Source organism: Aythya marila (genome assembly GCF_965140915.1).
Source record: "Aythya marila genome assembly, chromosome: 2".
Taxonomy (NCBI): Eukaryota; Metazoa; Chordata; class Aves; order Anseriformes; family Anatidae; genus Aythya; species Aythya marila.
The window spans coordinates 108,886,822-108,900,569 of NC_139043.1; the positions used below are offsets into that span (position 1 = coordinate 108,886,822).

The following is a 13,748-nucleotide window of genomic DNA, read 5'->3' on the forward strand; positions in this document are numbered from 1 at the left end:
TTCCCCTAATCCTCCTCCATCACCGGGGAGCCGGCGGAGCGCGGCGGGGGCTGCCCGGGAGCTGCTGGGGCCGGCCCTGGGGGTCCCGTCGGGGCCCCGCATCCCGCCGCCATCCCGCGGGGCAGGCGTGCGGGAATCTGGGCGGCCGCGGCATGGGGGGCGGGCGGGGGGGCTGCGGGCCGGGCCCGGAGCTGACCGCCTTCGCTCTCTGCCTCCTCCCAGCGCCGCAGAGATGCGAGGGGCGAAGAAACGCCAGGCGCTGCCCGCCATCGTGCTCCTGCTGCTGGCCTCGGCCCCGCCGCCGCCGGGCGCCGAGGGCAGGGACGTGCCCGCCGCCGGAGCCGAGCGGGGGGCGCTCCTCGACCTGCTCCTGCAAGCCCTGGGCGACGACGGCCGCCCGCTGCCCCCCCGGCCCCCACGGCGGGACCGGGTCATCTCCCGGCGGTACAGTGGCGGCGCCCCGCCGCCCGACCCCCGACCCATCACCGCCGCCGCCGCCGCCCCCCGGCAGCCCCCTGCGGTACGAGGTAAGGAAGAGCCGCCGCGCTGCCAGCCCCGGCCCCCGAGGAGGTTTCTGCCTTTGGTGGGGTCGAGCACTGCAGAGGGCTGCCCGGCTCCGCGCCCGCGGGGGGAGCCCCTGTGCCACAAGGGAGGTTGAGGCTGGGGGTCCCGAGGGAGGAGAGGGTCGCTCGGGCTTCCCCGCCTTCAGCTGGGAGCCAGTCGCAGCCAGAGCTGACCTCCAGCCTCCTCTGAGCGTGGCTCCGCGGCAGCCCCGTTCCAGATTTAGCACCGCTGCTCTGATGCGAACAAAGGGGAAAAATGACTGATTTGTCTGACTGAGGCAGATGTCCCGACATACTCCTGTAAACTTCCTCTTCAACTCGACCGGTTCATCGCGTGATGCCGTTTTCTAGGCTCGCTTGGATGGGCGCGTAGGATGAGGTGTGTGCTGGGCACGGGGCTTGCTGCACCTCCCCGGAGGATGCTCCTGCAGGGCCGGGAGCCGTCCCTGCCACCGGCCCCGGACAGGTCTGGTCGTGACAAGTGGGGATGGTTCAGATCCAAGCACAGCTACGTGGTGGTGGGCACAGATTGCTTGGCCAGGAGGCCCGGCAGCAGGTCACTTCTGCCACGACTAGTTTTCATGCAAAGCCATCCAAAACATTTCCTGCTAGAGTGGCACTGCTTGAGGGATTCGCGGGCGTTAGGGTGGTGCAGCTCAGCAAGAGGGAGATTAAACAATGACTTTCTCTTGGGCTGTAGACCACTGACTTCTTTTTTTTTTTTTTTTTTTTTTTTTTTTTAACTTGGTGCCTGCCAGAGATCAGAGATCCTAGTGGAGAGAAACCAAGAGGAGGGAAACTAGGAAAGTTTGGTTTCTTAGGGATTCGCCTCTCTGGAGAGTGCCCCTGTTTATAATAGCTAGTAATAAGTGAAGTTGAGATGCAGGCACCCAGAAGTCACACTGGTAGGTTGCTCATCTCTGATCAGTGCTTTATTTTGAAGAAAATTAAACATCTAATTTCAGAAAGTCTTGAAATGGTGGGGTGACATGTTCAGAAGTTAGTAGGTGAGTAACTGAGTGGCACAGACACTTGCACACTGTAATCATTGTACAGTCTGAGGAAACTGGACCAAAAAAAGAAAAAGAGACAAATTAATTAAAAAATAATTCAGTTCTGGCCTTAGAAGCTTCTGCTGAGTGTGATCTACCCCAAGTTATTGGTTGTTCTTGGAAAGTTATTGGAAAGGGGTAGTAGTGTTCCTGTGAACTTCTAGATTTTCTTGCCTTTTCAGAACAGGTGGTTACAGGCAAACCAACCCAAACCAGATTGCCACAGAATTGTATCCTGCGTGAAAAAGGTGCTGCTGTTTCTCATTGTGACTGGCCATGGGTGATTGCTTACTTTTGCTTAATTCTTTATGTTCTGTGGGCAAACCCTCAATGTACACTTTTCAATGAAAAAAAAATCCAAATGGCCTTTTCAAGGCAGAATAAAAAATGCCTTATACAGGTCTTCTTTGCAAGATAACGAAAGAAAGAAAAGTACAAACTTGAGAGCAATTATTGCTAGAATAATGTGGCTTAGAGAAAAAAGCCTGTTGTGGACAAGAGTTATCTCTCTTTTGAGATGTTTATTCCTAATTTAGTAGTTACATCAAGCTCCCAAATATTTATGCAGTTTTGAAGATGCATTTTCTTGATCAATATTACATGTAATAAGGCTTTATTTTCTGTTAAACTTTAGTTTTGATAAATATATTGTACACTACAGAGGTGAAATTTCTGAATGTCCTTAAAGGGAGGATTTCTCCAGTAGTCATTGGCACAGGTGCAGTGTCCTGTGGGCAGCCACAAAGTTAGTTTTCTCCAGCCCAGACAGGGCAGATCTACAGCTTAAAAAATAGTCAAGTTTTGATATTAATTCCTTTTTTTTTTTTTTTTTTGAATAAAAAACAGTAAAGATACAAACTAGTATCTGTTGTGATATGTTTGTTTGGGGGCCAGAAAACTGTTAGGCTTTATATGCAAGTCATCAACTCTTTTCTTATAACTCCCGTCACCAGCACATTAACAGCAGCTTTGTACTCCAGCTGGTAGTACCTGAGCATCAGCTGAAAAGAACAGCTAATCTTCCCGTCAGTCAGAAAACGTGTTGCATTCAGCTACATACTGAGTCAAGCATTTAGAATCAGTTATATATTTGGATTGGCTGCTCTTATTGCAGAAAATCAAACCCAAGTGTCTGACTTAGAAGAGAATTGCTTCTTTTGCTCAATTGCTTCTTGCATTTGAAACGCAAAGCATCCAGAGCAGTACCTTATATAGAAGAAAGAATCCAAGGAAACCCCATTTTTGTGCATTTTCCTTTTTTTTTTCTTTTCCAAGGAAAACAAACAAACAAACAAACAACAACTCCTTAGTCTCAATGAGCTGAATAGCAGGAGGGTTGAAATACACTTTCCCTCCTGGTCTCTGAGAACTGGTTCCAGCTTTAATCTTTCAGCACGATGAGCTAATTCAGGTCACAGCCCTGCATCTCCCCACATGTTTTGTATTTGTTTTGGGGCTTAGTTAAATTTTTGCATAGTGAGGAGAGCTAGCCTGGTGTGCCAGCAGGTGAATTCTAGGAGGCAAGTGGCTGGAGCACAGGATGAGGGATGAGGAGTTGAGAGGGGATGGGTCTTCATCCTTACCGCTGTGGGGAATGTACTCCTCAGGCCATAATGGAAAGTCAAAGCATCATTGTGTGTACTAAATGAGGTGCTGCTCATTTGTAGATACAGAAAAGAGAGTGTAAGACAAAACTGGTTGGTCTGCGATGCCCAGTCTGAAAGTGGCTTGCAGCCAATTCACGGACAGGCCCTGGTGTTGAGCTGTGTCAGAGAAATACCTGAGGTGTGGGAGACAGAGGGATTTGGCCAACCTCTTTTCAGTGGTTTGCGGGGACAGGACAAGGGGTAATGGCCACAAGATAGAGCACAGGAAGTTCCACACGAACATGCGAAAGAACTTCTTCATGGTGAGGGTGACAGAGCACTGGAACAGGCTGCCCACCAGGGAGGTTGTGGAGTCTCCTTCTCTGGAGATATTCAAGGCCTGTCTGGACGCCTACCTGGGCAGCCTGCTCTAAGGAACCTGCTTTGGCAGGGGGGTTGGACCTGATGATCTTTCGAGGTCCCTTCCAACTCTTTCAATTCTGTGATTCTGTGAAATAACAGCTGTGCTGTACGTCTTCTGGGTTCATTGGGGGGCAATGGTACATGACCACGTGGGCAGCCACTGAAATGGGATGGACACTCAAACCTGCACTGGGCTGTTGTGCTCCTGCCTGGAAATGACTCTTTAGGTCTTTTTCCCCTTAGGTGTCAGGGATATAACATGTGTTGTGTATTTCTCACCCAGATGAAGAGTTGTGTCATGTGTCTTACAGGATTAAGAAAGGCACCCACATCTGCTGTAAAGACACTCATTTGCCCATCACTTCAGCTGACTTTACTTCTCTCTTTTATCTACCCATGTTCAAAAGCCTTCTCAGACAGATCTGTCCATTATTTATTTATTTATTTATTTTTCTTGGTGACTTGATTGGTGAGTGTGAGCACTTACTCTGAAGACTATATTCAGAAGAAATTTATATTCCAACTAATCAAAAAGCAGTCTTCATCTTCTGCTAGAATTTCTAGTAGAATGTCACTGAAAATACAATTTTTTTTCTTTGACTTATTATATCTAGTGGTATTAAATTTTCTGTCATAATATACTTTGCCTAATTTCTATGAAATCTGTGTTTAAGTTTTATTATTATTATTACTATTTATTTTTTTTAATTAAGTGCCTTGTGAAGTTTTCAAGTATAGTTATGAAAGCTCCTCACGGGCAGTCTTTTTCATAACTCTCCCACAGTTTCTGATGTGTAACCATGGTTGTCTTTTCATGAAGAACCCAAATATGTATTTTCACAAAGACAAGATTCAACATCAGGTTATTTTTGAATATCACGTTGGGGGAACTAGAATAGTTCGTCATTCTCCTGAGATTTTCTTTGTTACCTTTATCCAAACACTTTGCACAGGACCAAAATAGCTTCCATGCACTTAGATTGAAAGAAGTCTTGTGAAATAAAAAAGTTTGCATTAACTGTTCTTTCCATGCATATTCCCCAAGACAGTGGAGAAATGAGCTATCTAAGCTTACAAGTAGGGGGGCTGAAATTTGTCTTTGTACTGGGAGACCAGCAAGACATTTTAAAACATTTTGATAAGTTATATTTCAGGCATGAAGGAATGAAGATAAATATTGCTCTCGATTTACCAGTGTGTTCAAATTAGCCTCCTGAGCATACCTACTTCAGATTTAGAATAACATATCAGAGAAGAGAATTTGGCCCCCAAACTATTTAAAGTCTAAGGTTAAACTTAGGAGTTCAGTTTTATGCCAAATATCTTACACATCAGCAGAAAAAACTATACACTGTCCCATGACATGGTGCTAATTTAAGTGTTATTCAAAATGAGTTAGATTTGAAAGATAAGTTTGGGTTTATTTTCTTTTACTGTTGAATCAAAACCATGCAACTGTACATAAGGCATAAGAAAACTTTTGTTCTTTTTACTCACTTAAAAAAATCTTGTGAATGTCCAGTGATAGTTCCAGCTGGAAATCCCTAATTCTACAAGATCCGCTGTGCCTAATACTAAAGTACTTCAGTGAATGTAATTACAGGTCTGGAATAAAAAAGAATACCACTAAGGAATGTAAACCTCGTCCCAAGAAAATTAAAATGTATGGTACAGTGTAATACAGAATTCTTTGCAATATCTATGTCTTGTCTAACTATTATTCCTATTAGATTTTTTAAAGTATCAATATACTTTATCAATATGTTGGTAGGAATTTCTGGACATTTAGAAGGGATAAAGAAAATGAGAGTTAATAAGAATGCCATCCTCTAAAATCATGTTTACCAAAACAGACATTACCTCAGAAATTAGCAGAATACTAGGTGAAATTTTATTAAAAGATTAATAATTACATTAAAAATCAAAATATTTTTTGTTTGGTTATAGAAATTATTCCTGATTCTACATTTGAAGTTTCAAATTATTTTCACTGTGAAGTTGATGGGTAGGTTTAATATAATCAATATTCCAAATGCTTATGGTGCTCACTTTATTTTTATTGGGATAGGCATGATAGGTGTGTAAATTATAACTGCATATATAAAATACAGTACTTAGGAGAAAAGTTGTTCTCACAGAATTAACAAGCTGAATGAATCACTGGATCCATCATCTTCCTCTCAGAAGAACACCTGTATATACCCACTAACTTGGGCATTGAAAGTGGTGTAGATGCCATAATACACTATGTTGCCCAGGCTAATTGTTACTGAGACAAGGTCAGAGGAGATGTATCTCTTCACACCATGATGCAGAAATCATAACGGTCCCAATAAGCTCAGTGGAAATAACCACCATCTCAGTTGCTACCAAGATTAGGTGTCAATCCTACCCAAAAGAATGCAAGTAGGCAGGGTAGATTTTTGTTACATAATATTTTATTTGGATGAGAAGAGAGAATTACTGTTCATTAATTACATTGATAGTATTTTTATCTCAAAGTCATACTCAAATTTTCTATGATAAATTCTACTAGCAAGTTGATATTGTCCACTTTTTGGCTCATTACTTATTGTTTTGTGTAATAAATGTACAGTTCCACACCCCCAAGTTACAATTTTGATAAGCGCGTATTTGTAATATATGCCTTTCCCAGCATTTTTGCTATTTTTAATGGAATGATCGTTGACTTTACTGACTTTCATTCAGGTTAGCTGTTACTTATCACCATCGTTTCCTTCCAGTAAGTATTACATTTGTATTAGTTCTCCAAACTTTAAGATGTCAATGATTTTGGTGCATCTAGTTTGCATGCCAGCTTTCTTAGTTTCTTGTTTAAATTAAGCACCAAATGCTGCAGACCACCTATATATGCTTATATGCATATATACTTACATATGCAGACCACCTGCAGACCACCTCAACCTTCAGTTCCATTTAAGGACTGGTATCCATCTTGAAGGAGGTGGCTCCTTCATGGATATGACAACTTTATAACCTGTAGCTCTCCTGCTGCATTTCTTGCCTCAAATACTTAAGTTGTTAGGTGTATTGTACAACATGACTTCTAATAGTGATTCTGTGTGTTTGGCAAGCATGATTACCAGGCAATAGAACTAGGCTGCTGAACAGAAGATATCTGAAATCTAGGATGAGCCTCCAGCATCTTCTTTATCATGGTAGAGAGTTTTGAGCCCATGAATGAATTCTGATAGCTAATGAGTAAACAAGAACAAAACTACTTATTGTCAATTTGTAATTGCTATGTACACTGGGATTTAAAATACAATGAAGGCCATCAGAATAGTTTTCCAAATGAAGTGATTCTACTGGCTTTCCAAGGGGCTCTGCTCTTACTTCCATTATGCACAGTGCAAACCAAGGCTGCTCAATACCTTCAGAATCTATGTGACATTGCATGCTGCTCTGTCACCTGAAGGATGAAACCTTGTGGAATTGCAGTACACTGAGCAGAAAGTATTTCAGATGATAGTATTTTAGATAATAGTACACTGTAATGAAGGGCAAAATACGATTGCATATGGAAAAACTCTTTTTGTTGATCTGCCATTGGCAAAAACAACAATAACAAAAAACAACAACAACAAAAAAAAAAAACAGTGACTGCTTTATTCAATATGGAGAGATTTTCTGGTTTTCATTTTAGTCCATTTTAGTATTAAAAAAATCCGTTTTGTATTTAGCATGACAATATACACAATTAATAATATGTACCTTTCTAGCCCCAGAAAAATGAATATCAGAATTCTTACTGAATTATGCCAGGTTTATACCTGAAGTACACCAGGACTCCTCCAATATGCAGCAAAGTGAACAACAAATAAAACAGAGATTTCACTTCAAAGTAGATCCAAGTGCATAACTGTCTGCAATCCAGTAACTATGGCATGCATTTTGAATTAGTCTAGCTTGGCACTGTGCCTGTGAGCAAACTGAAGAGTTGAGATATTTCTTTTTTTTTCCTTCTTTTTTCTTTTTTTTCTTTTTTTTTTTTCTTTCTTTCTTTCTTGTAGACATGAAGTTCTGATTATCATAAAATAACATCAGGTCTCAGTGTTTTCTAGGTTGTTATTTCAGGTGTTAATCTGATAGGGAAAGAGTGGTAGTATGGAAATGTAAGGCTTTGTAGGATATTTATTGTTTAGCAAATAAGTATGGGCCTTGAAAATACACTGCTTCATGTCTAGAGATTATTTTAAGCTTTTAAAATATATATGTATACATGGAGAAAGATTTAAGAAAATGAGCAGTGTAAATATATATATGTCCAATGTATAGGCACACACCCTCACACATACACTTTCTGTGTAGGACAATAACCACTGGAAGGCTGCAGAAAGAAAAGGGAGGCTGACTTGATTTCCACTGCATAGTGCCACTGCCAGCCTTGGGATCATGAAGTCATTAATTGCTCTCTCCAAGTGGCCAGAAATTAGGTTTTGGGGAAAGTGGGAATATCCCTATATTAATTGTGCTACACCTGTTTTCTCAAGAATCAAAAATTTTGGTGGTATATTATGCATAAATAAGCAGTTACATAGAACAAGATTTATTATATTTTATTTTATTTTTAAATCAGAAAAAAAAAACATATTCTCTGGGGCAGTTGTTTTTTTATTGTTGAAACTTCAGCAGCTGCATACACTTGTCCCATGAGATCACAAGTGAAACTTAACTCTAGTGGGGAAAATATGTCAAAAATGGAATTTGAAAATGATAAGAAGAAGATATATAATGGAAAACATTTTGCTTGAAAGAGTCTTTGTTCTGCTAGCATCAATTCGTGGTTAGGCATTTCTATTCAGTTTAAGGATTCATTTTGTTACTTGTGACTTAGAGGTTACTACTTCAGTGGAAGACCTACAGGCTATTGTCGTTTGTGTTTTGGGCATTATTTAATGTCGGTCAAATGGAAAATGTTTGCTCCAGTGAGAGAATTGATTGAATATTGATTATATACTGAGGGTGCAATTTTTTATCTGTAGGGTATAAACAGAATTTAACACATGAAGGATCTAAGCATTTCATTGGTTAGTGGCCATGCTTATATTATTCTATGTTTTATTATGTTTACTGAGCAAAAAATTATTGATGTGCCACTAATGTTTTTGCAGAAATGGTGCCTAAAAATGTGTTTGTTTAACACCAGTGGAACAAAGAATATCTAAATATTTATTTATTTATATTTAAGTCTATTAGGTCTTTGTCAATTGAAATAAATTGGTTAGATTACATTTTAGTATGTTCTCTTACTATAGGTATCTTTGGGTTGAAAATAAACATTTAGTTTTGCATCATTAAAACAATTATTGTAATGTTCCTTGCAGATCTTATGCAACTTTAAGAGGAATATGGCACTAATTTAATCAAGACTTTGTTTAAATTATGTTCCCCTTTTGGCTTGAATCTGCAATATAAAGGAAAGAAATAAAAGCAAAACCCTACTAGAAAACATTAAACTCTTTTTTCCTTAACCCTTACTGTTTATGATGTCAAACTATATGTGTTACAGTAGAAGAAACATTTGAAATGAAGTGTTAGGAAATGTATCCTTATCAGTATATAGGGCAGTACTGGATATATGCCCTAGATTAATAAAACTCTTGAATCCCATTGAATTAAAATAGCTGAGGAGATAGCTGTGATTTTACTACTTTAACTGTGATAATTACTTCTTCCTCGTCTTTTATTGGTATAGCTTGCCTAACATGAGATGCTTCTCATTTGTTTTTGAAATTTTAATACCTGATAATATTTCTGTTTGTTTGTTTTTAAATCATAAACGGTAATGCTTACATACACATATATTTCCATGAACTTCATCATAATGTTATAACTGTACAAGGAAATAAACTTTATTCTTGTATGCTATGCTTGTAAAAGATCTCAGAAACATACCTTTAAGAATTATATTTTAATTTTGTCTTCATCCAACACTATTAAAGCTAGTTATTGACTTCTACCTTGGTGAAGGATCAATAGCAACAGCTTTGTCCGTGTGTGATGGAGCCAGTCCCTTGGAATACAAGCAACCCTTTCAGTAAATAAGTTCTTCCTAATATCCAACCTAAACCTCCCCTCATGCAACTTTAGCCCATTCCCCCTCATCCTGTCACCAGGCACGTGGGAGAACAGACCAATTCCCACCTCACTATAGCCTCCTTTAAGATACCTATAGAGAGTGGTAAGGTCACCCCTGAGCCTCCTGTTCTCCAGGCTGAACAACCCCAGCTCCCTCAGCCGCTCCTCATAAGACTTGTTCTCCAGACCCCTCACCAGCTTTGTTGCCCTTCTCTGGACTTGTTCAAACAAACTGAACACAGTACTTGAGCTGTGGCCTCACCAGAGTCAAGTACAGGGGGACAATCACTTCCCTAGTCCTGACATAGGAAAACTGGGATATTTGGCTAAGGAAATTTAGGAAAAATATTTTCAGAACTCATCTTTTACCTCATGGACAAAAGCTCATTACCAAAACATATCAATTTCTTCTGTTGTCCTTTGAAACATTCTGGTTTGGAATACAATCTGAAGCAGGCTAATAACAGTCATTTTATACCACAGGCCTAAAGTTTGGATGGACCAATTAGTCAGTACCTATTTAGCAAGACATATCTTACAATTTGTGCTTCCCCTTATTATGTGACCAAATCCCAAGTTTGCCTGTGAAGTTAATATACAAAGGTTTTCCCCCTTTATTTGGTAATGAGCTATTTTTCCAAATGCTAGGGCAATTGATGATCATCTGGAAAAGGGATTACTACAAAATAAATCATTTGTGTGGAAATGACCTGTGCAGGTGCAACAAATTCAATACCCAGATGTACTACTCATGAACTGGGTAATTCAACATTACCTGTGTGGTGGCATCACTCCATGTGTACATATGTGATTCAGCTGCACAGAACTAGAGATGATCTCTTATCTAAGCTTCAGTCAGGGCTTTCAGAATCCTTAGAACAGATCCAAACTGCATATTTATCCTGAAGTCTACCTATCCAGAACTGATCAGCCCCTTCAGAAAAGCCTTGCTTCTCCTTCTTTACTTCTGTCTAGAGCAGCAATTCTTTGCTTGTTAGAGTAAGGAGTAGAGCAAGGAATCTTATAATAGATAGGAGACTTCTTGAATGTTGAGCGTAACATGTTTGTGCTGACCCAGTTCCTTTTCTTTGCAGTTACTCTCACTGTCTCTGAGTACCAGAATTTTATAACAGTGAAAGCAGTATTAAGAACCAGAGAAGCATAAAACTATCTCAGTTTCAGGATGTGGAAAGTGTTCTCTCCCTCTCCCTCTCCCTCTCCCTCTCCCTCTCCCTCTCCCTCTCCCTCTCCCTCTCCCTCTCCCTCTCCCTCTCCCTCTCCCTCTCCCTCTCCCTCTCCCTCTCCCTCTCCCTCTCCCTCTCCCTCTCCCTTTCTTCTTTCTTCTTTCCCTTTCCCTTTCCCTTTCCCTTTCCCTTTCCCTTTCCCTTTCCCTTTCCCTTTCCCTTAAGTAAGGCCAAAGCTTTCTGCCCAGAAGATTTTGGCCAAGTGAAATGTATGGTTTACATGTGTATTACTCCTGATTTTGTTTCTTAAAGAGACCTTGAATATCAGTGTCTAAGTAGCTTACCATGCTTGATGCATTTATATCTCATACTCAAAATATTTTGATTTCAGTTATCATTTATAAGACATCTCCTCCTGTATGTGATAGAGTAAGATGACCTTAGCCTGGGTATAAGTCTAGCATATGTTCACAAGGAACACCTTTAAGATAGCAGTTTGGAATAAGTGAGAATCTATGGGTTATTAATCTACTTTGATAGTTCTGAATCTGTTTTAATTCAGAAAGAAATAGAAACATTTCTAAAATTAGCATAGGAATTGTAAAGTACAGTTAAACATTGCCATTTGCACAGCAATCAACCTGGAGCCTATTCATCTTTCAAAAAGACCAGGGCCTAATTCATCTTTGGCAAACTCAATTCCATTTCCTTTCACTCCAACAGAGTTTGCCTATGTTTGTCAGTGCTGAGTTTGGCTTGTATGCAGTTGAGCACATGTCATCAGCTTTCATTCAGATGATTTAACTAGTTCATATATTTCTTTTGATGTATTGCAGCTGTTCATGTATTTAATTCATGTAAATATTCTAGAATCTACATTTATTAGCAGCCACAATAGCTAAAACAGAATACTTGCATAGAGTGTTGCAGAATTGCAAAAAGTGAACTTCCTCTTCATATTTATCAATATCTAGTCTCTATATCTCATTCTAAGAGTAGTACTGCCTTCAGTCCAGTAGCTTTCCAAACATAGTTTGGAGTCTGTGGATTCAGCTGAAATATCTGCCTTAATAGTTAAGTGATTCCAAGTAGCTGGTAATTGAATAGAAGTTGTAATTTGTTATAGAAAAGATATGAATAGGAAAAATACAGCTTCAGTAAATTAATGCCTTGAATACTTTGACCAATCCTACCTATATGTCTCATTATTATTTTTTTTTTATGGTATTTTTATATTTTAATGAACAATTACTATTATAATACATCTTTCCTCTTGGAGATGGTGAAGTACATATTCACAATTTAGTATTCAAAATAGCCATGGATTCACGTTTGACATTTGAATTCCCTGAGGGATATCTTAATCTCTTTATTGGACTCTGTTAGGGAAAAACAAACAAACAAACAAACAAAACCCACCTGCATAAACTCAAACATCATGTCTGTAATTATTTTGAGACTATTATTTTGCTTTTCAAAATAGACATCTATTTCAGAGTTTTACATGTCTACATCTGACAGGAGATAAAAAATTGGGGGGGGGGGTGCTTTTGAATTATTTGTACTTATCTGTATATATGTGTTGCTAGTCAAGGGGCTTGCAATACAAACAATGGTTGCTATTTTTTTTACTTTTTTTTTTCAGATGTAAAAGTTGCCAGATTATATTAGGCTAGGTCTATATCTCTATACATTCCAGTTTTGTTTTCTAGGGTGACCACTAATTGTAATAGAAGAAAAGTAATAGTATACAGATTTGGTTTATTTCTTGATCCACATTATTTTCTGATAGAAATGGGGATTTACAGAGAAGAGAAAAAGCAAATCCTTGCTTCTTAATGTTCTTCTGCAAAACAAATATAAAGGTCTCCATGGGCAAGGATTAACTAATACAAATATGCTTTCTTAGCAGCTATTGAAGAATTACTAATAAACATCATTATAACTGAGTTCAAGATATTCAACCTTGTAAATATATCCTGTTATAATTTCATTATGGTTGTCTGAAGCCCTAGGAGAACCCAACATTTCAACCTCATTGTTCAAGTCTTAATGAATTATTGGAAAGGGGCTGATTAGAAAGCATTGGATCAGAAGGGACCACTGCATTCTGAATATTTCTCTCTTTGATGTTGTTTACCTCCCAGGTTGACTCATTTCCTTGGCCAGAAATCTTAGTACATGAAGCTGTGTGCCTACTCTACTGGGCCATTATATGCCAGTGCAAGTCCAGAAGCCAGATGTGATAGGTTTATGTAGATTTTATTTATTTATTTATTTATTTATTTATTTTGTGGATTTAATGTACGTTGTAAATATTCGTGTAAGCTTACACTTTAGAATATGATTCTGACCAGAAATGGGGCACAGCTTCAATGCAGCTAAAGAGAATACAACAAAAGAAATTGTGTACCCAAACAGAAACTTAGAGTCTCCTTAGGTTAGACACACTATATTTACTCCTGTCTGCTGTTGGGGTTTGAGGTCTGCTTGCTTCCTGCTTCCAGTTACTTCTGAATGAAATAACTCTTCATCTGTTCAAGGCAGAGTGCGCACTGTAATATCTGTTTGTGACACTCCAACCACTGCACACTGCTGGGTAAGAGCTTGGGCCTGTGCTATGCATCAGCATCGACTTGATCTTTATCTTCCAGAGAACTCCAGAGTTTAAGTGACAAAGCACAAGCACAGACAAAAGGAATTGGAATGTTGACAGTGAGTGCATCTCGAGACTGGAGTCAGAGCCTTGATGAATTCCTAGACATTGTAAGCATAGTGAAGGAGATGTAAGTTTCAGTACTTGGTTCCATCTTCACAGTGGCTCAGTGTTGTTCCACT

At 39.6% G+C, this 13,748-nt stretch overlaps 1 protein-coding gene across 1 annotated transcript in view; it reads left to right on the plus strand.

Moving 5' to 3' along the window:
* Positions 1-232: 232 nt before the first annotated feature.
* Positions 233-13,748, plus strand: part of ALKAL1 (ALK and LTK ligand 1) — a gene marked incomplete at both ends in the record, with an annotated part of 32,416 nt that continues 18,900 nt past the window's right edge. The window contains one exon of the mRNA XM_082752686.1: positions 233-520. Within this exon, the coding sequence (XP_082608812.1) occupies positions 233-520 (288 nt within the window). The remainder of the gene's footprint in view (positions 521-13,748) is intronic.